At 37.0% G+C, this 23,322-nt stretch overlaps 1 protein-coding gene across 3 annotated transcripts in view; it reads left to right on the top strand.

Moving 5' to 3' along the window:
* The window catches only part of Hltf (helicase like transcription factor), a 56,185-nt gene that overhangs the window by 10,689 nt on the left and 22,174 nt on the right, over nucleotides 1–23,322 (top strand). For 2 of the 3 annotated variants that reach the window (XM_075951085.1, XM_075951087.1), the window contains exons 7-16: nucleotides 318–509; nucleotides 4,228–4,323; nucleotides 6,994–7,063; nucleotides 8,056–8,149; nucleotides 12,354–12,433; nucleotides 12,525–12,569; nucleotides 13,412–13,498; nucleotides 17,016–17,113; nucleotides 21,547–21,690; nucleotides 22,570–22,708. In XM_075951085.1, the coding sequence (XP_075807200.1) occupies nucleotides 318–509; nucleotides 4,228–4,323; nucleotides 6,994–7,063; nucleotides 8,056–8,149; nucleotides 12,354–12,433; nucleotides 12,525–12,569; nucleotides 13,412–13,498; nucleotides 17,016–17,113; nucleotides 21,547–21,690; nucleotides 22,570–22,708 (1,045 nt within the window). The remainder of the gene's footprint in view (nucleotides 1–317; nucleotides 510–4,227; nucleotides 4,324–6,993; nucleotides 7,064–8,055; nucleotides 8,150–12,353; nucleotides 12,434–12,524; nucleotides 12,570–13,411; nucleotides 13,499–17,015; nucleotides 17,114–21,546; nucleotides 21,691–22,569; nucleotides 22,709–23,322) is intronic. The other variant, XM_075951086.1, reaches the window with a different exon arrangement.

Raw genomic sequence — 23,322 nt, forward strand, 5'->3', positions numbered from 1 at the left:
GGATAGACAGTTTCAATTTCAGAAAAGGATCCCAGAAACTCAAGAAATTATTTCTGGAACTGACTCATTGAAAACAGTTAACAGACTGCCAAGATAGTTTAGAAATTGGGGCAGTCTCTGCTAGCTGCATGTCTGTTTTAGGGTTGATATATAGAAAATATAAAGAACTTAAAAATATAAACCAATATTTCAAATGTATTGAATTATTAGCTGTCTTAGTAATTTATACATTTAATACTATAAGAAAATAACTCAGGTTCTGCATATGAAAAGGGTAAAGACTGATTATGTTTTTCTTTATGACATTGCATTTGTAGGCTATTGGAACCCCATTGCTTCCACACCAAAAACAAGCTCTGGCTTGGATGATTTCACGAGAGAACAGTAAAGAACTTCCACCATTCTGGGAACAACGAAATGACTTATATTATAACACAATAACAAATTTTTCTGTAAAGCAACGACCAGAAAATGTTCATGGAGGAATTTTAGCTGATGATATGGGTTTGGTAATTTTTTTTTTTTAACTTCAGTTAGGAAAATCTTACTTTGCAATTACCATTTTCTAAAAAGAAATTGTAAAGTGGAAAGATGGGTGCCAGTTTAGGACTGGAGTTTGCTTTCAATGTAGATGTAAGATACATATTTTTAAGTATAGGCATCTAGGAAACCAACAGATGGATCAAAGAACAAAAAATAGTTAAAAATGGGTAATAAAATACAGTAACATTAATGAGTATATAAGCGTATATTCCCAATTTTCTTTACTTACCAGAATTCAGGACAACCTACCATTCATGTGGCTTTTAAAAAGTAAATGATGGTGAGTTTAGTCTCCATCATTGCAAAAAATAGTAGAACGTAAAGAAAGGCCCAGTTATTTCAGCTGAGGAGCCTGCGCCTCATTTTGTGCTTTCAGAAAGAAAACCTTTGGTATCGGTAGTAATGTTGACAACAAGAGAGAAGCAATAGTCTCACAACCTTCTTATAACCTATTTAACTATACTGGTCTATTTGTTTCTTATTCTGCTTCTGCTGCAGACCTGCATCCTCAGCTACCAGAGAATGCAATCATCTTCAAGGACTATGCGGGTGACCCAAGAGACTTTGAGGTTATCTGGTTGGTGGGCCTACCACCAAGCTAAGCTAGAACAAGTTAGCTGTCCCTACAGGTTCCTTTCCTACTAGAATATGGATACTGGCCTCATATTATGACTTTATGTATGACCCCAGCTTCAGTGTCACTAGGTCTGCTGAGAAATTTAGAAATAGTAATAATGCAGGTTCTGAGAAGTTTGACCTGAGTCATGGACAGTTAGACAGGAGCCATGAGATGTCAGATGGTAGCACAAGAAACAAGACAGGTATCATGACAAGTTAGACTGGAGCCATGACAACAGTAATAAAGTAGACAAAGGGAGTGGGACAGGGATGGGGCAAGACCAATAGGCCTGATAAGGTAGACATGGAAGAGGACAGAAAATGGTGTTGCCAGTGCGCAGAGCAGTCTTACATGCATCACAAAAAAGTGGTAAGCGGAAGATAGAGTTAGACCCCATGGATTAGCATCTGCTCCTGGGGCTTCCCAAATAGAGTGAGGCCATGATGGGCAGTGACGCTGAAGCGACCAGGTCACTCTCCTAGCAGTGACCACCCCGCTCATAGGACTGTATTCCTGCTCATAGGACTGTATTCCTGCAGCACTGACATGACCAGGTCACTCTCCTAGCAGTGACCATCCCGCTCATAGGACTGTATTCCAGCACTGACATGACCAGGTCACTCTCCTAGCAGTGACCATCCCGCTCATAGGACTGTATTCCTGCAGCACTGACATGACCAGGTCACTCTCCTAGCAGTGACCATCCCGCTCATAGGACTGTATTCCTGCTCATAGGACTGTATTCCTGCAGCACTGACATGACCAGGTCACTCTCCTAGCAGTGACCACCCCGCTCATAGGACTGCATTCCTGCAGCACTGACATGACCAGGTCACTCTCCTAGCAGTGACCATCCCGCTCATAAGACTGCATTCCTGCAGCACTGACATGACCAGGTCACTCTCCTAGCAGTGACCATCCCGCTTATAGGACTGTATTCCTGCCATATTCCTGCCAGCACTGAGCTTCCTCACTCAGAATCTAACAGGAGGACCGAACCCTGACTCCTCTGACCCCTGGCAGTTTTCTTACCTCCTCTTTCCTTTCTTCCGTTTCTCTATCCTGCAGATAAATCTGGGCTTCATCTCTGTTAGACATGCATCCTACATATGCTCCTACATATTTAACTCTCCATTCCTTGGTGCCTTTAGTAACAGTTTTGTTTTGTGGGTTTTTTTTGTTTTTTTTTTTGGGAGGAAAGAAGATAATGTTATTTGAAATCATATTCTAGTTCAAACACTGGGTATGCATTGGAGCATAGTACATATTAGTGACTGGTTACCACAGCCATTCCTGTGGCTTTGGTCATAGAGCTCTCACTTTGAGCTCTATAACTTTACAGTATCAGGCATTAAATTAAATAGTTTTGAAATATTTAAAAGGAACAATAGATAAAATCTTAGAAGTAGCATATTTTAAAGATAACTCACATATTAGTATTCATAATAATAATAGCAGCTTTCATGAGAATGCTGTCACTGTTCAGTTGTGCAAGTTGTTTTGATGTGTAGGTGCAGAAAGTGGCAACTGACTGTCAAATTGTGGCTTTATTTGGTATGTTGGGATTGTGTTGCCTTTTTTCCTTACAGATAGTGCAAAAGTAATGTATTATTAGTTGCTTTTCTTATCTCTATGATACCATTTCTAACTTTAGAGAGGAATTTTATTTTATTTTTTGACTTTCAGTTCTAGAAGATACAGTCTGTCATGGGGAAGGTAAAGGGGCAGGAATTTAAGTGGTGGCCATTTTGTGCCTGTAGTCAAGAGGCAGACATGCATGCAGATGATAACCCCAGTCTATGGAATGGTGCCACACACAGTTAGAGTGGCTGGCCCTTCCTACCTCATTTACCTAGTCTAGAAATTTTAGTATGGACATATCTCAGAGGTTTGTCTTCCAGGAGATTGTAGTTCCTGTCAAGTTTACAATTAGTATTAATCTCATAAGTATTTTAAAAGCTCTTAAGATGATATCCTTTTAAGATGAAATACTAAAATCCAAGTATTTATTCATTAAAGGTGCTAACCACTAGACAATAATACTAACTTTATTATCATTACAGTTCGTCTGTTCATGTTGTATATTGAATGTTTTACCTGTTGCCCTTTGGAACATGCTAATGGTACATCTGCCACATATGGTGCATTTCGTCATGAGTGTTGCCCCTAAACTTATGAGCAAAGAATTACATTCTTGGCAGTTGCTTTAGTCATACTATAATGTACAAGTTTTGTAACATTTTAATGTATTACTGAAAATTGAATTAGCCCTTACAACAAATACTGTTGTTTTCCTTAAAGACAATGCCTTACACCTTACATTGATTACTTTGAACAAAATTCAGCATAGACACTCCACTCGTCATTAACAATGACAGTTGCTCATTCTTTCAAGTAAAAATAGTATATGAATATATGCAAATATGTATGTAACAACAATTAATGACAAAAGAGGCCATGAATTTGAAAGGAAGATTTGAGAGGAGAAGATGATCTGATTATAATCTCCAAAAGGGGTATGTAGCGGTGCCTGAGGGCTGACAGTAAGATTCTTCTCTGGCCTCCATACGTATGTATACACATGCACCTACACACACATAAATAATTTTGATCTTACATTCTCCTGAAAGGGTATGAGGGTACCAGACTTTGGGGACTGCTTTAAAATTACTACTTTTATTTCTGTGTTACTAACTATGAATACTACTGTTGAAAGTGATTGCCTTCATACGCATATTAGAATTTTTCATTATCTTTACTCTGAGGTTCAGTGAAAGCTGTTGATATTAGTTTCATGATAAAATGATAGTTCAATGTAGAGTGTTAATCATTCAATAAAGTGACATTTCTCTGCTGCTTATAGTCAAACATCTAGTAACTTATGTTAGAAGAAAAATGCTCTTAACTAAGTGAAATACTTATTTTTCATTAACAGTTATATTGTTTAATAATCATACATGCTGTGACTTTGACTGATACTATTTTATTACTTTAAAATATGTTTTGAAATGTTTTCTGGTTGGATTTTAGAATCTGACTATTTGTCTTTTAAAAATACTTTAAAGGGCAAAACTCTTACTGCTATTGCAGTGATTCTGACCAACTTTGCTGATGGCCAGCCTCTTCTCAGTAACAGAAGAGAGAAGAATCATCCCAGAAAGGTAAAGAAAGTGTGTGCTTGGAAGGCTGCTTTACCATAGACATTTCTATATCATTAAAGTACCTGACACCTAATTAATAATAACTGATCTTTTTGAGATGTGATTAATGGTTTTTAAACCACTCATAATGACGCTTATAGAAGTGTAAGTTTTCTTGAGGGGGTGAATGTTTTTAATCAGTACTCAAGGGGCTGAAGCAGATTTCTGAATTTGAGACCAGTCTAGTCTACAAAGTGAGTTCCAGGCCAGTCAAGGGATACATAGTAAGAGTTTAGTTCAAAACAACAGAAATAAAACAAATTAAAAAACTCCAAATATACAAATAAACAACCAAAAAGAGTATAAGTACCATATTTGTCTTAGTTCTGTTTCTGTGAAGAACACGATGACCAGGTTTACTTACCAAAAAAACCATATTAATTGGGAGGTTGTTTATAGTTTCAGAGGGTTAGTCCATTATCACCATGGTGATCATGGTGGGGAGCATGGAAGTACGCAGGCAGGCATGGCAGTGAAACAGTAGCTGAGAGTTCATTAGTGCTGGTAGATGGGAGGGAGGGACAGAGACAGAGAGACAGAGAAAGAGAGAGAGAGAGAGAGAGAGAGAGAGAGAGAGAAGAAAAGAGACATTAGAAATAAACAGATATTCCTGTTCTCAACTGAAAATCCTAAAAGCCTGAATCAGAAAACAGCACAAAGCTGCTTTCTGTATTTTACTTTTCATATACACTAGTTTTCCTTAGACCTTATTATTGAATTTTTAATTTTTTTTTTTACTTTTACTGGTATTTTAATCTGCTAGGATCTCAGATATATTTATTTGTTTGCTTTTTTGTTGATTTTGCTATGAATACTACTGCGTATCTTATTAGCTTTGGGAATTCCAGAAAAGAGAGTATGGTAAGGCAGCCTAATGGAGCTCCAGAATCTTTGTTTTAAAATTTAGTGTGGGAGCGTTTTATTCTAATGTCAATCTCATGTCATGAGTTTTTTTTTTTCCACACTAACATGTATAATTGAAAGCTTTTTTTTGTGTGCATCTGTGTGTTTGTGTTCATTTGGAAAGATTAAGGCCAACTAATTTTCACATTTTTAGTATAGTGGGAGCTTTTCCTATTTTAAGCAAATATCCATATGTACAATTATTTTTATTTTTTGTAATGTTTATACAAGATTTTCCTACCTCTCTTCCCACCCAACTTCATATTCTTTCTCTCAAAATGAAACAAAAAACATAAAAAATGGGACAAGTATGGATTGGTGCAAGAAAAAGAGTAAGAGAAGAAAAAGATACTTAAACAAATCACTGATAAAAGCACATAAAAACATGACGTGCGTTTTGTGTTAGCCAGCTGTTTCTGAGCACGGGTCCTGTCCTGCGATGTGGTTTATATATCTAATTTCACTTTCTTGGAATAAACAACTGATTTTCTTTTTCCTAACAGGAATGAATTGCAAATAGTTTCTTATGTAGGGGTGGGACTTTGTGCCTATTTTCTCTCCCCCATGCTGGGATTTTGTCTGGCTTGAATGTGTGTAGGTCTTATGTGTGCTGTCACTCTTTCTGAGTTCATAATGTGAACAGTATTGTGTCTGGAAAATGCGGTTTCCTTGGAGTTATCTGACTCTTAAGTTGTTCTGCCTACTCTTCCACATAGACTCTGACCCTTGAGGTAAGAGGTTTGAAAAAAACATCTCTTTGTCTGTTGTGCAACTCTTGGACATCAGAGAAACCACAATCCCTTCCCTGAAAGATAGATGGGTATTATCACAGAACTTTTCTTTTTGAGGCACTAATATCAGTAAAGCCACATACATTTAAAAGCATTGTTTGTCATGTCTTCAAGACATTTTTAAGTCTGATATAACAGATATATGCCCTCTAACCTACATGAAAAGTAGTATGTGTGTTTCTCCTGTTTCTTGGGAACCCTGGATGTGAGTCAGCATATGACTGAGGATCTATATCTTGCTTTTAATGCTATTTGTGTAGGCACTTTCTCTAGCAATAAACTGCTGTATATAAGCCAAAAAATAAAAGGAATGAAAAAAGAAAAAAAAAACACATCTCATTTGGAGCTGAATCCTTCAAAATCTTTCACTTCCGTATGTTTACAAGTTGTACCTGTTTATTACCATCTATTGCAAGAAGAAACTTCTCTCTAATGAGAATTGTGGAATGCACTGATCTATGAGTGTAGGAGTATGTCATTAGGAGTTGTTTTATCGCAGTGTTCATGTGTTGGAATAACAGTACTAGGTTTTCCCCTTGTCTCAGGTTCTGGGCTACTTCAGCAGTGCCAAGTATGGGCTCTGTCTCATGGAGTTACTCTAATAACATTTATACTGTCATTGTACTAGTATATTTTGTAAGTGTGTCATTATTGTAGCTTGCAGTGCTCAAAGCTAGATAATAGTGATGATTCCTTTTCTACTCTGCTAGTGTACATAGACCTTCAGCTCCACAAACACTAATCAGTAGGTGTGAAGCTTCTCATCATTTTCAGTCTTGTGATACTGGTGAAAAAAATTTAAATCTATGTATATTTTTACCTCTATTTTCATCATTTTTAAAATAGTGAGAAATCTGTCAGCATTTGTAAGTAGACTTCATTATGTAAAGCAATAAAAAAACTGGTATTCCGTTGAAGAAAATGCCTTTTTACATAGGAATACAAGGACGAGACGGTTAAACTCAGAGGAAGTAATACTAACAACGAGGCTGATGGACTAAGCACAGGTGAGTTTTAATTATGAATATGGGTGTTTTTCTCACCTAAGATAATTCTGTTTTGGGTTTTGTAATATATAAACATTTAGGGTCTATTTTTCTAAAGAATGGTGTGAGGATTGGTAATTAGAAAAGTTTTTGTCAAAGTAATTGATTGGTTATTAATATAAAACCAGTTAGAAAGGTTAGGGAAAATGTTTTTGAGAGAAAAATTTCTCCAAAGAACAATTTAAAGAAAAGAATAATATTTTGTTTTAGAACTTCATTGTATTTAAAAGCTAAAAAGAAATTAGAACCAATTCTGAAATCAAAGAAGGGAAGAGATCTGTGATGTTAGCAGTCATGACCTTTATACTTTAATTTTTGAAGCCAGATTGAAGTAGAGCAAGGCTAAAAATATTGTAGATTAGTGTGAAGAACAATAAGGGATAGAAAACATTCTTTGAGAGTAGAATTAAGTATAATTTTTGCTTTTTTATTTGGATATAGGGGTTAGAATAGTCCATAAGCTTGTGGGAGAAAATGAGAACTCAAGAATAATTACATAAGTTAGCATTCTTAAGCTTGGTAGAATACATAAGCAAGTGGGTGGTGGGTGAGAGGTAGGAAAATTGACTTATAATAGATAATGGCATCAAATTTTCATTGAAAATTAATGAAGTGCTCTGGGAAGAAAATGAGTTTGAATTTAGGCCAACAGTGGTGTATTACAGAACCTGGGAGGACTAAACAGTGATAAGGAAGAGTGCTAATATATTTGAAAATTTAGCCTCTGGGTTTGTCACTGACTATGGAAAAAGACATATTTATTGGTTCATAAAAAATTGAAGGTATATCCCAGTGGGAAAATACTAGTTTAGGAAAAATGCGGAAAGAGTACCAGGAGCTTGAAAGGAGTAAAGTTATTAAAGCTCAATGTTGATTATGGAAAATCTAAGCTTTTTGGAGAGATGGTGCTATTTTCAAACAGCTTGTTTACTCTGTGTGTTTCTTTGAAATAGAGCCTTCTAGATGTGGCGGAGAACCCGTTATTTCACATATTCAGGAGATGAATAAGTTTCTCATATCAGAAGTGTCTAGCTTTTGCCCTAAAAGGTAAAGTGTCGGGGTTTAGCTACATGGCATGTTTGCTACACTCTTCCTCTGCATTCTTGTAAGAGAAAGAGATGAGTATTATATTTCAGTTATAGTTTACTTCAAGTACATTTCCTAATTGCAGATTACTAAATTACAGTGACAGTATAGTGTTATTTTAAAAATGAAACGTAATATTACTCTATAAAAATAATTTAATTCTTAAATCATGCTGCCAACATTTTCCTGCTTTTTATTTTAAAAGTAAAGTAATATTAATCTATACAATAAGTGGTTTATTTTTAACCATCGCTACCACTTTTCCCTTATTTCTTTTCCTTTCTCTCCTCTCTCTTCCTTTCCTCCCTTCCTCCCTTCCCTCTCTTCGTTTCTTTTTTTTTTTTGGAGGGGGGGTTCAAGATGGGGTTTCTCTGTGTAGCTTTGGAGCCTGTCTGGAACTCTCACTGTAGACCAGGCTGACCTGTAACTCACAGAGATCCACCTGCCACTGCGTTACAAGTGCTGAGATTAAAGGCATACGCCACAACTGCCTGGCCACTTGGTGATTATTATTTTTTTTTTTTGACCTAGATTTTCTTGTGAAACATTAAGAGTTTTCCTTTGACTTTTGGGAATGCAGAAAGGAAGGCTTTTTGAAGGATGTGTTTGGAGGATTTAACACAGCTTTCTTTGCTTTGTTCAAAAAATTATTTGTGGAGCATTAACACAAACTAGAATCTAGGGAGAATTTGGATAAAAGATACCATTCCCGTTTGATAATACGTTGAATCTGTTGACTTTATAAATTTCATTTACCCTCTCAACTAGGTGTAGGTACCAGACTTTTGTTATATAGTGTTTTCTCCCATCAGTGTACATGGATGTGATTTTGTGTCTAAATCTCCACTAGTAATTTCTCAGCAGCAGTCACAAAATATGGTGTACTTGATGATTCTGTCATTAATTCCCTCATGAACTGAACTCAAAGTCATTATTTACTAGTTTTCTTTTTATTTAAATTTTTTTCATTTTATTATTTATTATTACACATAAGTGCATGGTTATTGTATGTCTGTGTGCCACATGCATACCCAGTGCTCAAAGAAGCCAGAAGAAGGCATCTACTCTCTTGGAACTGAAGTTACAGACCTATATGAGCTGCCACATGTGAGGAATTGAACCTAGGTCTTCTGAAGATGAACCAGTGCTCTTAATCTCTGAATTTAGCCTTATTTCCTTCTTATGTAAATGCCAAATCTTAAATCTAAACTAGTCATAAGCCTGTGTAATATAACACTGTTGGGTAGACTAGATCAGAAAAAAGGAAATAAATATATAACAAGGAAAATATGTACAAACAGCACCCAGAATATGTACTATATAGCCAATACAGACATGCTTACTTTTCAGAATGATAGTATTTTTAGGTCTTTTGTATATAGTTACATTTATACTATCTAGTTGGTTTTATTCTTATCCCCATTTTCCAAGTGAGGAAACAGACATAGTTCAGTGATTTGCATGAAGTCATAACAAGTTACTAATAAAATGAGAATTAGAATCTTGGTAGTCTAATTCCAAAGTCCTTTGTTCTTAAATGCTTACTACACAAAGTTTATGAAATAATCATATTTTCCCTTTGATAAGAGTTGGATTTTCCCCTCTTATTCCATTTGTAAAGACTCCATTTGTAAAGTGAACTTTATTGGAGAATAGGGGATGACAGAAGTCCTCAATCAGGGACATTGGAGCTAACCCTTAGTTTCTTATTTTTAGCACTTTGATCAATTGTAAATGTCTGCATTGACTTCAATCCACTGCAAAAAGAAGCTTCCCTCACTGAGATTAAGAGCATCCCAAGACTATAGATGTAAACAGATAGTTAAAAGGTAATTTGACAATATGCCATTTAGCAATACAACATTAATAGATTCTACCTTAGGGCCTTTGAACTTCCCAGCCAGAGGCTTTTGATCAAGATTATATTCCCTCTCCAGATCTACCAGTATCCACTAATTCAGCAGGGAGGAATAGGGCTCCTTGAACTCCTCCCCCATGATGACTGACTATTGAGAGGACTAGTGCAGACCCATTGAATCTCTACCTATCTCTCTAAAGCTATTTGTATATGTTCACTTGCAGACTATTTGTAGTCACTTACTGCATGCAGATGCAGACTGTCTTAGAGTGGTCACTTGTGTCTATACAGGTGACTTTCTCTATGTGGTCACATACCTAAGTATAGGTGCAGAATGTTTCTGAGCCAACACTTGTATGAGTGTAGGTAACCATCCTATCTCTACACTGTTAAATGTTTTCTTTGCTGTTTGGATTGGTGTTTTCTGGTGATAGGAGAAGCTTTGTGATATTAAGCTTCCTATGTTGGTTGATCTTTGTTTTGTTTGCCTTGTATCCAGAGGTTGTGCTTTGTGAGCATTGTAACTTAGAAATATCTGTCAGTCTGTAGACGCTAGAAAGGGATGTCAGCAGGGTTTCCAGTGGCAGGTGCCCTAGTTAACTTTTTTTTCCATTCAAAACTTTACACTTCCTCCTCTCCTCCCATTCCCCTCCCACTCCCTCACTCACCCTCCTCCCTCTACCTCCCTCCTTAAGAGAGGACAGGGAATCCTGCCCTGTGGGAAGTCCACCCCCCACCCCCCATCCAGGCCTAGGAAGCTTTGCATCCAAATAGACTAGGGTCCCAAAAAAGCCAGTACCTTCAGTAGAAACAAGTCCCTGTGCCTTTATCAATGGCTTCTCAGTCAGCCCCCATTGTCAGGCACAGTCAGAGAGTCCTGTTTGATCGCATACTCATTCAGTCCTGGTCCAGCTGGATTTGGTGAGCTCCCATTAGAACAGGCACACTGTCTCAGTGGGTGGACCAACCCCTCTCGGTCCAGACTTCCTTGCTCATCTTCTCCTTCCTTCTGCTCTTCAACTGGACCTTGGGGGCTCAGTCCGTTGCTCTGATGAGGGACTTTGTCTCTATCTCCATCCTTCGCCGGACAAAGATTCTATGGTGATATTCGAGATAATCATCAGTGTGATAGTGGAGCAAGGCCAGTTCAGGCACCCTCTACTCTGCTGCCCAAGGACCTAGTTGGGGACATCCCCGTGGACACCTGGGATTCCCTCTAAAACCACATGTCCTACTCTTAAAGAACTAGTGAATCTTAGTGTAGTCCATTGTTCAGACCCTATTTCTACTACTTAAGAACACTGTGCTCTTAGTTGGAGTCCCAACCCCCACTGAGTGATTCTTTCCTGGCTGGGTGGCCAGGGAGGAACAAGCGATTCTTCCCCCAACAAAGTGTTTTGCATTTCAGGACTCAGAATAGTCCCATGACCCTTGTCCTGGGCCATACAAAATGGAGCTTTGCATCTATTTCCGCCAAGTTGCTAGCAAAGCAAAGGTCTTTTTAAATGACTAGACTGATACCTCTGCTCCAGCCAAATACTGAATATGAATATGCGCTCCCAAATTGTTGTCTGGTTGAACTGTAAATCTTCTCAGTGATGTGACTGCTATCAGTGTACTTTCTGTAAAGGCTTATTTTTTGTTTTGTCTTTCGATTCTGCCTATCTCTGATGATTTGTACAGATGTTATACAAATTGGCTGTACATATGTCTGCCCTCCTTCCTTTCTTTTTCTTTGCTACATTATCTTGTACTGAGAGTAGGACTGTCTGAAGTTCTGTTTGTCCTAAGCTGGGGTCCTCATCCTGTCTAGTTGTTCCCAGTCCTCTTTGGAGAACAGAGAATGCCCCAATTGGTTCTTGAGTATTTTAGAATCAACTGTGGACATTCCTGTTCTGTTTATTCCTTATTTCTTTGCTGCTGAAGCTAGTGTTTTCCTGTCATCACCTCCTCTCACAGGAAAAGTGGCTCTAGCAGTCCTTGCTTTACTTCCTTGTAAATTTAACAGTCTGCATGTGGCTGTCATCTGCCGTCTCTTTTTGGTTCTAATGTTCCATCAGTGTTTTAGTTGAACTACTGAATACTGAATTCTATGTGAATGACTTTTCAAATGTAATCTTAGTGGTACTAGATTTTACAAATGCATAAGAGGAAAAAAAAACTTTTAGCATATTTGACTTTTGCTTGGCAAATCAGGGACTTTTTTGAAAGAATTTTTAAACAGTGAATTGGAGTTAAACAGCTTCTGTATTGAATGTGTTAAACATATTGCTTTACTACATTTTATTTTGTATCTTTCAATTTCAGAAGAAAAATTTCTGTTGAGCATACTGAAAGCAGTGATTCAGAGAAAATTGAAACTAGTGAACTGGCACATAAAATGAAAGGTAATACGACTTGGTTTGACTCTGTCATATATTCTGATCGCCTAGTGTGTCCAGCTTTATTTATTTATTTATTTATTTATTTATATTTTAGATAAGCTAAAAAATGCACAGTCAGATACTAAAAGTAGAGTAAAAAGTAAGTGTATATTACATCACAGTGTTTAAATAATCTGTGTGAAGATTTTAAAATGAAGCAATCATTAATTGACATCTTCTTAGTTTGAAAGGTTTTCATCAATAGTATAAAATTTGGCTGCTTTTGAACTCTTCCCTGCATTTGAACTTCTCATGAATTTATCATGTGTTAATGAATTAAGTGATTTAAATTCAATGAATAATTTCAAGTTAAAAATCTAGTGCTGAATATTTAATCCAACTTGAAACAAAACAGTCATTTTCTTCTACTTATAATATCTTGCATAAAACATTGTATTTTTATACAGGTTTGTTCAAGCATTACACACACAAATGCGTGCGCGCGCGCGCGCACACACACACACACACACACACACACACACACACACACACAAGTAATGAACAGGTTTGGAGTTCCTCTGGCAACATTCACATTAAGCACATATAAAAGAATGTTTCCTTCATTTTTATGACATTCTTTATTTTCAAGTCCTATTGTCTTTCTGGTTAGCTGAGAAATACATTTGGAAGACAGCGTATCACCATTGGACTGATGTGAGATTTGGCTGCTTCATACTGATACAGCTTTCTTTCCTGAGAGTTGAATCTGTTTGCATTTATCTGTTCCTACTTTCTCATCTTTTAAGAGAAGTCACTGCTGGGGTGTAATTACATCATATCTTTGAGCTGTAGTCCTACGTTTAGTGTCATAAATGGCATTGTTATTTACCAAATACTATTTTTATTTAATAATATAATCTTCCAAGTTGTAGAATATTGAAGGTGCTTGAGGAGGCAGAGTAAAGAATTTTATGATTCTGTGATTTTTTTTCTTCTTATCAGGATCATCTAAAGTTAAAGAAGATACAACATTTGCTCATGCACTTACTTCATCTGCCCCTGTAACAAAGAAGAAAATGTTGAAAAAGGGTCAGTAATCTAGTTTTCCACTCCCCCCACCCTGTTTTGTTCTAGTAAAGGAGCAGAGTCATTTATGATTGATTTAAAGCTTAACTTGGATGAATTTAAAGACCTAAATTTAGTATGATTATGATTTGCTTTTCATTTAAAAATGTCAATGAGCTTTATTATAATTTTATTTTATTCATAGAAAAACAACATTGCTTTATGAATATGATGGAAAAAGATAGAATTAAGGATAGATGTCTGAGAGAATTGTATCTCTGTGCCTTGGTTTCCATATACAGCACAAAATCTTATTTCTATGGCTTATTAAGCAGTCATGGAAATGCAACAAATAAAAGATTTTTGATGTTAAATGATACAAGAAGATAAAACAGTATGATGACGTAAGAGCAGACTTGCATGTGGTCTGTTTAAAAATGGTGTATTTTACCCAGAGAGGCTAGGTCACAAGAAGGGCCTAAGTGTGGACGCTTGGATTTCCCAGGGAAGGGGAAATGGAGGAGATCTGGTTCAACTAGGGGGTAGGTGGGCATAGGAATTTGAGGGATTGAGTTGGGAGGTGAGCAAAGAGGAGAGTTTTGAGAACGATGACTGGAAATGGAGGCTTTATGGAGTCCAGTAGAAGCTTGATGCAAAAGAAACTTCCATGAGTCTACAAGAATGGCTCCAGTTAAGACTCCTGGCAGCAGTGGGTGCATAACCTGAATGGGCCATCACCTGTGACAACCCAGGTTGTCATCACAGAGCCTTCCTTCATCCAGTGGCTGAGTAGGGCCGATTTATAGACATGAGTCAAACATTGGGCAGAATTTGGGAGTTCTGCTGAGGAGAGGGAGGAGGGATTATATGAGCCAGGGGGGAATCAGGGACATCAGAAACCCCCAGAAACAGCTAGTCTGGCTGATGGGAATTCACAGAATCTGAACAAACAACTAGGGGCCTGCATGGGACCAACACAGGCCCTCTGCATATATTTGACAGTTTTTAGCTTGGTTTGTTTGTCTGTTGGACGCCTGGCAATGGGAGCAGGGCTGTTGGTGCTTTTGGCTGGCTCTTGGGAACCTATTCTTCATGCTGAATTGCCTTGCCCAACCTGAATACATGAGCAGGTGCTTGTTCTTAGGGCAGCTTGATTTGCAATGTTCTGCTGATGCTCAGGGGAGGCCTACTCCTTTCTGAGAGAATATGGAGGAGGGGTAGATCAAGGTGGGGGAACATGACAGAAAGTAAGTGGAGGGAGGGGGTGGGAGGAGAGGGAGGGGCGGTATGGCCTGGATGTAAAATAAATTAATTAATAAAAAAGGTATGTTTTGAACCTGTATGGCTTAGGGGTTAAGAATACATACTACTATTTTAGAGGGCCCAGATTCAGTTCCTAACACAAATGCTTTTAACCCCAACTCCATGGGATATAGCTACTTCTTTCTGACCTCTTCAGGCATACACACACACACACACACACACACACACACACACACTTAAACACATCATATGCACACATATAATGAAACTTAAATCTAGAAAAAATTAATTAGGGAGAGAAAAATCCATCCTGAATGTAGGTAGTTCCATTCCATGGGAAGGTTCTGGACTTAGTAAGGAGAAAGGGAGCTGCACATTTATTTTTCTGTACGTCCTGACTTTGGATGTTGCTGCCTCTATAATGAGCAATATATTCTCAGTTTTAAGGCCAAATAATTTCTTTATTTGCTTTTGTAAGGTATTTTGTCACAAAACTAAGAAAAAATTGGTACTGAGGAATGGTGTTATTGCTATGCTAACCCTGACTGGTTTGTAAGCATTTAGCACTGGTTTATAGAATCAATGTGGAAGGTTTTGAAGCTACAGGCTATAGACATTCTTTAGACAAGAGACTAATGGGCCATTTTGGTGGGAATTTGGAAGATCAGAATTCTGAGAGACGTGAGAATAGTAGGGAATTGGTCCATCAGCTTTCAAAGGACTCTCTTGTGAACTGGGCTAGCGGCTTCTTGTGTTTTATTCTGGCAAAGAACCTGACTTCATTCCGTCTGTGACTTAACCGTTTAGATGTGGCAAAGCATTGATTGACTGATTATTTGGCACAGTAATTTTAAGAAAGGATAACATTTAGGCTGTGCAATGGTTACTGCTCACTGCTCTTACACAGGTTGACAGAGAAAACTGCAAGAGGGGCAAAAAGGTAAGAAAAACATGCAGCTTGGCAAGGAAGACGTAAGAATTTATAATTGAGGACAGCAGAGATAATGGAGAGAGGGACTATAATTGTTACAGAGATTAACAGCATTGAAGAAGAATTTTGCAGCTGTACTGGGATACGAGAAGTACACAGAGGGCAAGACCTTACCCATTGAAGGCTTCAGTTTGTAACAGGGCAGGTGAATTTAAAAGGAGAGCGCCAAGACACAATGCCACTAAAGGTGTTCTCTGCTCCACAGCTGCCACCCAGAGTAGTGTTTGTCAGGGTCAGCCTTAAAAGTACACAGAAGTGGTTGCAGCTTTGATCCAAGGGATCAAGCTACATTTTGAGTTACTATGTAACTTGGAAGTGTTGTCCATATGATGCATAAGGAAAGGTTCGTGGAGGCATGGCAAGGTTTCAAAAGCTGCTGAGGCTGGAAAGTGTGTGGAAGGGCCAGACATCTGAGGGAGGTGTGGGAGGCCTGTGTGGCCTTGGGTAGAGTGCAAGTCCAAGATGTTGGAGATACTACAACCTTAGGATGTTGGAGAGAAAAGCTACAGGGGCTCACAGTTAAGAAATTTGCCTGAGTTTCATAAGAACCTTTGAACTATTGAACAGTCCTGGGGCTATCAAAAAGTCTGTGAGAAATTTTAGAAATGAAATTAAATGAATTTTGAGATGAGCATGAGGGTTCAGGGGCCAGAGTGCAATGTTATGACTTAAAGTGATTTGCTTGTATGTCAAGTTGACAGGAGATGGAATTGTGATAGTTAATCTTTGTCAGTTTGCTTGGGGTTAGAATCACCATAGAAATACCCCTGGTTGTGTCTATGAAGGTGTTTCTGGGAAAGTTTAACTAAGAGGGACAACTGCTCCAATTGTCCTGTTACAGTCCTCTGATTTTTCCTGATAAATAATTACTACTTAATTATTGGCTATCTATCTATCTATCTATCTATCTATCTATCTATCTATCTATCTATCTATCTACCTACCTACCTACCTACCTACCTACCTACCTACCTACCTACCTACCTACCTACCTATCTATCTATCTATCTATCTATCTATCTATCTATCTATCTATCTATCTATCTATCTATTGTGACAGGGTTTCTCTCTGTAGCTTTGGATGCCCTGGAACTCCCTCTGTAGACCCAGACTGCCCCCAAATCATAGAGATCTGTCTTTCACCCCCCTTCACCCCGTGCCTTTTTTCTCTTTTTCAATTCTTCTGGATTTCTGTCTTCATAGATGATGATTGTTAGGACTGTATTTAGATGAATACCTCAGTATTTAAGAAAGCAGGTAAAGTCTATCAACTCCTTGTTCTTCTAGGAGCATCTGTAATGGAGGGGTTAAAGAAATGTGACACTGGAGAGAGGTCAAGAGCAACACTGATCATCTGTCCACTTTCTGTGCTGAGCAATTGGATTGTAAGTCTAATGCCTGTCTGCTTAAAGTGGAATATCATATTTGTCTGTAAGAAAGGATTGTTAGGAATACATATGACCTTCATTTCACTTTCTGTCTGTTCAGTGAATTATGTTTGCTGAACTGAGTGCTTTGTCTTTGAAGGCTTGTATGATTAACTTACTAATTGTATGATTAACCTACTAATTGCTAATGTAGACTTTGATTTGCACTTCTGTTCCTTCCATTCTTGTTCCAAGAGGGACATGTTTATAATTTAATACTCTTATCATATTTAAAAGTTGAATTTGGAAATTGTGAGAATTACACTAATAGTAACCTGTAATATAAAACAATGCACAGCATCACATGTGTTCCTGTCTGCTTGCTTTGGTCTGAATTTCTTTTCATAGATTTTTCTCACTTAATCCTCACCATTTTCAGTTTCCAGGTGACCAAATTGAGAGGTTAAATAACTTGACTAAGACCATCCAGTCAAGTACACCAGAGAGCTCAATGTGGAAAACATTTTGACCCCAGAGTTTCTTGTTTTAAGGCTAAAAAGCCCAGAAAGGCATGTTTTTTCTCCCTGCAGATTGTTTTCTTTTTTAAGAACTTTTTATTGGAATAGGATCTCTGTATGTTACTTGTAAGAAGCATTCTGTTTTATGTCCTTGCTTCATTTTATAATGAAATAGGATTATTTTGGAAGCATGTGAATGTAAATATCACTGAGTGTGAGCTTTCATTCTTGCTTTCTTCAAGGTATCTGTCTCCTGTTCTGTCCTAGCTCAGGAAGAGGAAGTCCTGCTCTTCAGGAGACAATTGCTTTAATTTGCCTTATTCCATTTCCCCACTTTGTTTCTCTGTTCTTCTCCACCATCTCTTGGTTATTCACTCTAGGTTTTTCATAAAAAAATATTCAGGTCTTCATTTGATATACTTCCTTTTGATTGTGTCTCACCTCGAAATTATTGCATTCCTTCCCTGTTATAGATAAGCTCTTGGAGGTTGATGTCTTCTTTATGCTCTTACTGCATTGGCTTCTGCTTCCAGTTGTCAGAATTGCATTGGGATATCCCAAGTGACTCATCATACCTACTCTCTTCTTTTTGATATTATATTTCTCTTTTCTTCTTAATATATATTTTTTTCTTGATTACTTCTTAGGCATTGACTTAATGCATTTCTTCTTCACATTATGTTCTGTTCCCCTCTACAGCATGACATCATTTTGTTTTGGTTTATTTATTTTAAAATAAATTATTCCTTCTCTTGACTTTTTAATGTGGGATTCCCCTCTGTATGTTGTGAATACCATTGGTTAATAAAAAAACTGGCTTGGCCTGGTAGGGTAGAGTAGAGGTAGGTGGGGATAGCTAAACTGCATGCTGGGAGAAAGAAGGTGTAGTTGGAGAAGCTATGGAGCCACTTCTAGAGACAGATATGCTGAAACTTTACCGGTAGGCCACGAGCCTCATGGTAAAATATAAAGTAATGGAGATGGGTTAATTCTAGATGTAAGAGCTAGCTAGCAATACACTTAAGTAATTGATCAAACAGTGATTTAATTAATACAGTTCTTGTGTGATTATTTTTGGAGTCTGAGCAGCTGGGAAACAAACAACTTTTGTATCATTTTTCTCTTGAGGCATATGGGTTATGGTATTTTTTCCCCCTCTCTATTTTTGTTCCAGTAAAGCTATGGTCTTTTTTTAGATGTGTGGTTTGCCTTGGCAAGAGCTATAAGTGCATGCTTAAATGGCAGGTTCAAGGTGAAACTTAGAAATACTGATAGAGAATCATAGTTCCTAAAGGTTTGGTATCTACAGTTGTATTTTTAAAATGGTCAGCTAAGGGGCATAGATCTGTGGTAGACTGCTTGCCCAGCATGGCTAGTACCACATGCAAAACAAGATGAAAATAGATTACTAGATAAATATAAAATTGGTAATCATATTTCATATTTAAAAAACCTGACAGATAAAACCATTCAAAAATTTAAAGCAATAATGGACATTTATTATTATATATTATAATAATCATATAGAACAGTGTTTGCCAACTTTCCTAATGCTGTGACTCTTTAATCTAGTTCCTCATGTTGTGGTGACCTTTAATGACAAAATTATTTTTGCTGATACTTCATAACTGTAATTTTGATATTGTTATGAATCATAATATATTTTCCAATGGTCTTAAGTGACCGCTGAGAAAGGGACATTCAATTCCCGAAGGGGTCATAACCCCCAAATTGAGAGCTTTTTTTCATTCTGAGTTTTATTCTTTTCACAAATATATATTGTTCCATTTCATTGCCACCCATTTGTTTCAGATTTTTTAATTAAAAATTCATTCTCAAATTGAATCTCTTCTCTACCAGGTTACAAAAAAATATTCTCTGTGTTTTTATCTTTATTTTAGATTCTCTCTAAGTTTTAATATTTTGGCTTTTCTATTTTATGTGTATTTCTTTATTTAATCTGTTGTTGAGTCTCATTTGCTATGGAAACTCCCTTTGGGGAAACCTTTGACCCCCATTGTTGTATGTTCTTGAGCTCCGATTTTCCCCCTCATGCTGGAGAGTTCTTTGCACTTTTTAAAATGTCACCTGGAGTCACTGTGTATAGAAAGTATTGTGAATTTCAGGTGAGCACTTCACCCCATTTCCTTCTTGAGCTCTGCTATTCTTTGTCTTTTGGGTCTCATCCTCTTTGTTCTTCTGACTTTCTGACTGCCATTGCTTGGCTTCTGACTCATATACAGTTAGTTGTTCTTAGGAGCTCTAGACTTCTGAGGCAAAGCTGGTTTACATAGCGATCCTAAAAGGAAAAAATAATTATAAAAAAACTTAATGAGATTCTTACTTACTCAGGAAGACCCAAGAATTACCAGAGTGCAGTCATCTTTGCTTTTTCTCCACTGGAGTACTATAACCTTAACTTAGAAAAAGCGTAGTGTGGTTCTTTATTGTTGGCAGGCTCAGTCCCCAAGCACTTTGTTTTTCTTATTGTACACGTTCTCTTTAAAGATACTTAAAGACATCTTCCTAGGTACATTTGTTATCTAACTGTAACTTTAAAATACATGTACACATCTCTTACTTGCACCTGTACGCCAATGTTTATGTTCTGTGCTATACTATATGTCGTCTATAGTAGTGGTTTTCAACCTGTGGATTGAGACCCCTTTGGCAAACCTGTCTCCAAAAATATTTATACTATGATTTATAACAGCACCAAAATTACAGTTATGAAGTAGCAACAAAAGTAATTTTATGATTGGGGGTCATCATAGCACGAGGGACTATGTTAAAGGGCCACAGCATTAGTAAGGCTAAGAACCACTGCTCCATAGTGACCAAATATCACAAATAATTTTCTTTCTCACTTCTTTTCTCTTTGAGTAAATTTTTCTATACTTTTATCACTCAGTTCTTCCAAGGCAGTCATCTGAAGTATAAGGACGACAACACTATCTTCTCTCTTCCTCATGGCCCATACTTAAGTCCTATGTCCTAAGCTTTCTTCCTGTTAACTTCTTTCTCTCATACATGTCCTTTTCATTATTTTCAAGCTTTTGCTATTCTGCTCTTAGAGCTTCAATTCTCACCTTTAAGAATTTGCTAGCTTTATCTCCATAGCATCTTCTTGCTAGTCCTGTCTTGTCTTTTCCTTCCCTCCCTCCCTGCCCGCTTCCTTGCTTCCTTCCTTTCTTTCTTTTCTTGCTCAAAATCATCTAAGTCTGTTGTTTACAAAGAAAGTTGTTTGACTTTTAACTTAAGATTAAAGACATGCTAGATATACCTTTCATCCAAGTGTTTGGGAGACAGAGGCAGGAAGATGATGAGTTTGAGACTAGTCTGGGCTACATAGTAATGAAATGGCTATATAAACAGACTATATAAACATTGGTAGGAAAGGCTAATTTGTGTAACATGTTTTATATGTTTATCAGTTTTACGATTTGACACAATATGATACTTATTAATGTAGTTATCGTTCACTTTAATTTTATATTGTAGAAAGACTGATTTACGATATTCCTGCTGGCACAGCTCTTTGATATACATGCTTGTTGTCTGAGGTTTCTGTCCTGCCTGGTTCCCGCAGTTGTTAAGTCCCAAAGAAATCACACAGAGGTCTACATTAGTTATAAATTGATTGGCCGAGTAGCTCATGCTTCTTATTAACTATTATAACTTATATTAGCCCATTATTCTTGTCTATGTTAACCATGGGGCTTGATACCTTTTTCGGTGAGGCAGTCACATCTTGCTTGCTCTGTGTCTGTATCATGCCTCACCTCTACTTCCTGCCTGGTTGCCCCACCTATACTACCTGCCTGGCTACTGGCCAATCAGCGTTTATTAAAAATAATAAGTGACAGGATAAAAGACCATGCTAAACTTGATACTCATCTGTTTCTTACTAAAATATCTGTAATTTTCTTTTAGGACCAATTTGGACAACATATAAAATCAGAAGTGCACTTGAATTTTTATGTTTATTATGGTCCTGACCGTATTAGAGATCCCAACTTGCTTTCAAAACAGGATATTGTTTTGACTACTTATAATATTTTAACTCATGATTATGGAGTAAGTATGCAAATAAATAAAGCTTTAAAAATATTTATTATGTTTTAAAAATTGTGTGTGTCTGTGTGATAGTGAATGTTGGTGACTTTAGAGACCCCTGTAGCTGGCATTACAGATATTTCTGAGTTACCTGATGTGGATGTTAGGAACAGAACTGGGGCCTTCTGCAGAAGCAGCAAATGCTTCTAACCACTAGCTTTACACTTACTTGAGATACTAATTTGGAAATGTATGTCATTTAGAACATTTTAGGTTAAAATTTTAAATTTGGGTTATAGCTAGTGTTTTATCACAATTTATATGCAAAAAGAACATTTTTTTTTGTTTTTTTAATGATGAGTATTATCAGTTTGAAAATAAACCTTTTGTTTATAGTAGTCATTAATTAAGTTCTCAACTCTTTTCATGAGCCTGTTATTTTCCTTAACAATTCCAGTTATTTTGGACATACTATATAGTTAAAATCTTAATCTTCTAGAAAGAACATTGCCATTTGTATAAAAGAAAGTAAGGTTGTGACATTGAAAAATTTCTTACAAGGGATGTTTTTTCTATCACTGAATCTGGTGCAAAATTGTTCTCTGTATTATACATGACTCAGTAGATCTCTGAGCTTGGAGTAGGAGCTAGCTGCTTCTTAGTGGTACTTTGAGAAACATATTTAGTATCTTGTTCTTTGGTGCTCTTAGCTGTAAAATGAATGTAATATTCTAGACTTGTGGGCTTCACTAATTGTCTTTGGAGTACTTAACAGTACCAGGTACCTAGTAAGAACTGATAGGAGAGATCAGAACTACTATTATTTAACAAACATTTAAGTATTATGTTATTTTCCTGTGCTTTTTGAAACCTCTATGTAATATGAAACCTCAATTTCAGACTAAAGATGATAGTCCATTACATAGCATAAAATGGCTAAGAGTAATTCTGGATGAAGGACATGCCATACGAAATCCAAATGCTCAACAAACAAAAGCTGTACTTGACTTAGAGGCAGAAAGAAGATGGGTATTGACAGGTAATTACAGCATTCCTTTTGTTCTTTTCTATAAATTTTATGTGTCTGTATATTCATATGTATGTGGGCATATATATGTGTGCAAGTGCACATCCAACTGGTGTGCCTTCCTGTGGAAGCTTGATAGCTGTATCAGGTACCTTTTGGATCATTCTTTACCTATTCATTGAGGCATGGTCTCTTAGTTGAATCCAGAGCTCACAATACTAATAGGCTAGCTATCCAGCCAACTTTGGGAATTCTATATTCATCCCAAGCATGGGCATTACAGGCAGGCTGCTATACACAACAGAATTTAAGTGGATTCTGTGGGTCCAACTCTAGTTCCATCATAGTTATGTCCAAGCACTTTATCTGCTGAGCTACCTCGCAGCTCTCATTTTTTTATTAGTTTTTAAATTGATGCCTAAATATATTCATAACCTTAATGTGATAATGATAGAACATTGTATCATATTCAAATTAGGGTAATTATATGTTTCCTCTTTTTTGTAGTAAAAGCATTCAAAATAATTTCTTCTAGCTTTTAGAATATGTATAGTGCATTATTTGTTTTCCTATTGTTAATCTTACTACTGTGCACTGTAACAGCAGAACTTATTTTTTCAGCCATG

The sequence above is a fragment of the Microtus pennsylvanicus genome, chromosome 16, assembly GCF_037038515.1.
Source record: "Microtus pennsylvanicus isolate mMicPen1 chromosome 16, mMicPen1.hap1, whole genome shotgun sequence".
NCBI lineage: Eukaryota > Metazoa > Chordata > Mammalia > Rodentia > Cricetidae > Microtus > Microtus pennsylvanicus.